Here is a 230-nt window from a genome sequence, read left to right as displayed (position 1 = left end):
TGTCTGCTAGGCTCCTGGCTGCCCCCCTTGTTTTGGGGTAGGGTGTCCCCCTGCAGATGCTCCCTGCAGAAGGGGGCCTGGGCTGAGCCCTCAGTGCCCTCCAGGTAGTCCCGGTAAGGTGCCAAGCTGAAGACGTTGTTGATGACTGGCATGGGTGGGGAGGAAGGAGAAATCTCACCATCCCTCAAGTCTTTCATCCTCTCAGGGGGGTCAGCGGACACAGAAGGGGG

General features: G+C 60.9%; 1 protein-coding gene across 1 annotated transcript in view; it reads right to left on the bottom strand.

Moving 5' to 3' along the window:
- Positions 1-230, bottom strand: part of LOC104542567 (chromosome unknown open reading frame, human C15orf39) — a gene marked incomplete at both ends in the record, with an annotated part of 2260 nt that overhangs the window by 1494 nt on the left and 536 nt on the right. The window contains 1 exon segment of the mRNA XM_010186924.1: positions 23-198. Coding sequence (XP_010185226.1) covers positions 23-198 — 176 coding nt within the window.

This window comes from Mesitornis unicolor, unplaced genomic scaffold (genome assembly GCF_000695765.1).
Source record: "Mesitornis unicolor isolate BGI_N332 unplaced genomic scaffold, ASM69576v1 scaffold24056, whole genome shotgun sequence".
NCBI classification, from domain to species: domain Eukaryota; kingdom Metazoa; phylum Chordata; class Aves; order Mesitornithiformes; family Mesitornithidae; genus Mesitornis; species Mesitornis unicolor.
This window is presented reverse-complemented; position numbering and strand designations above follow the sequence as displayed.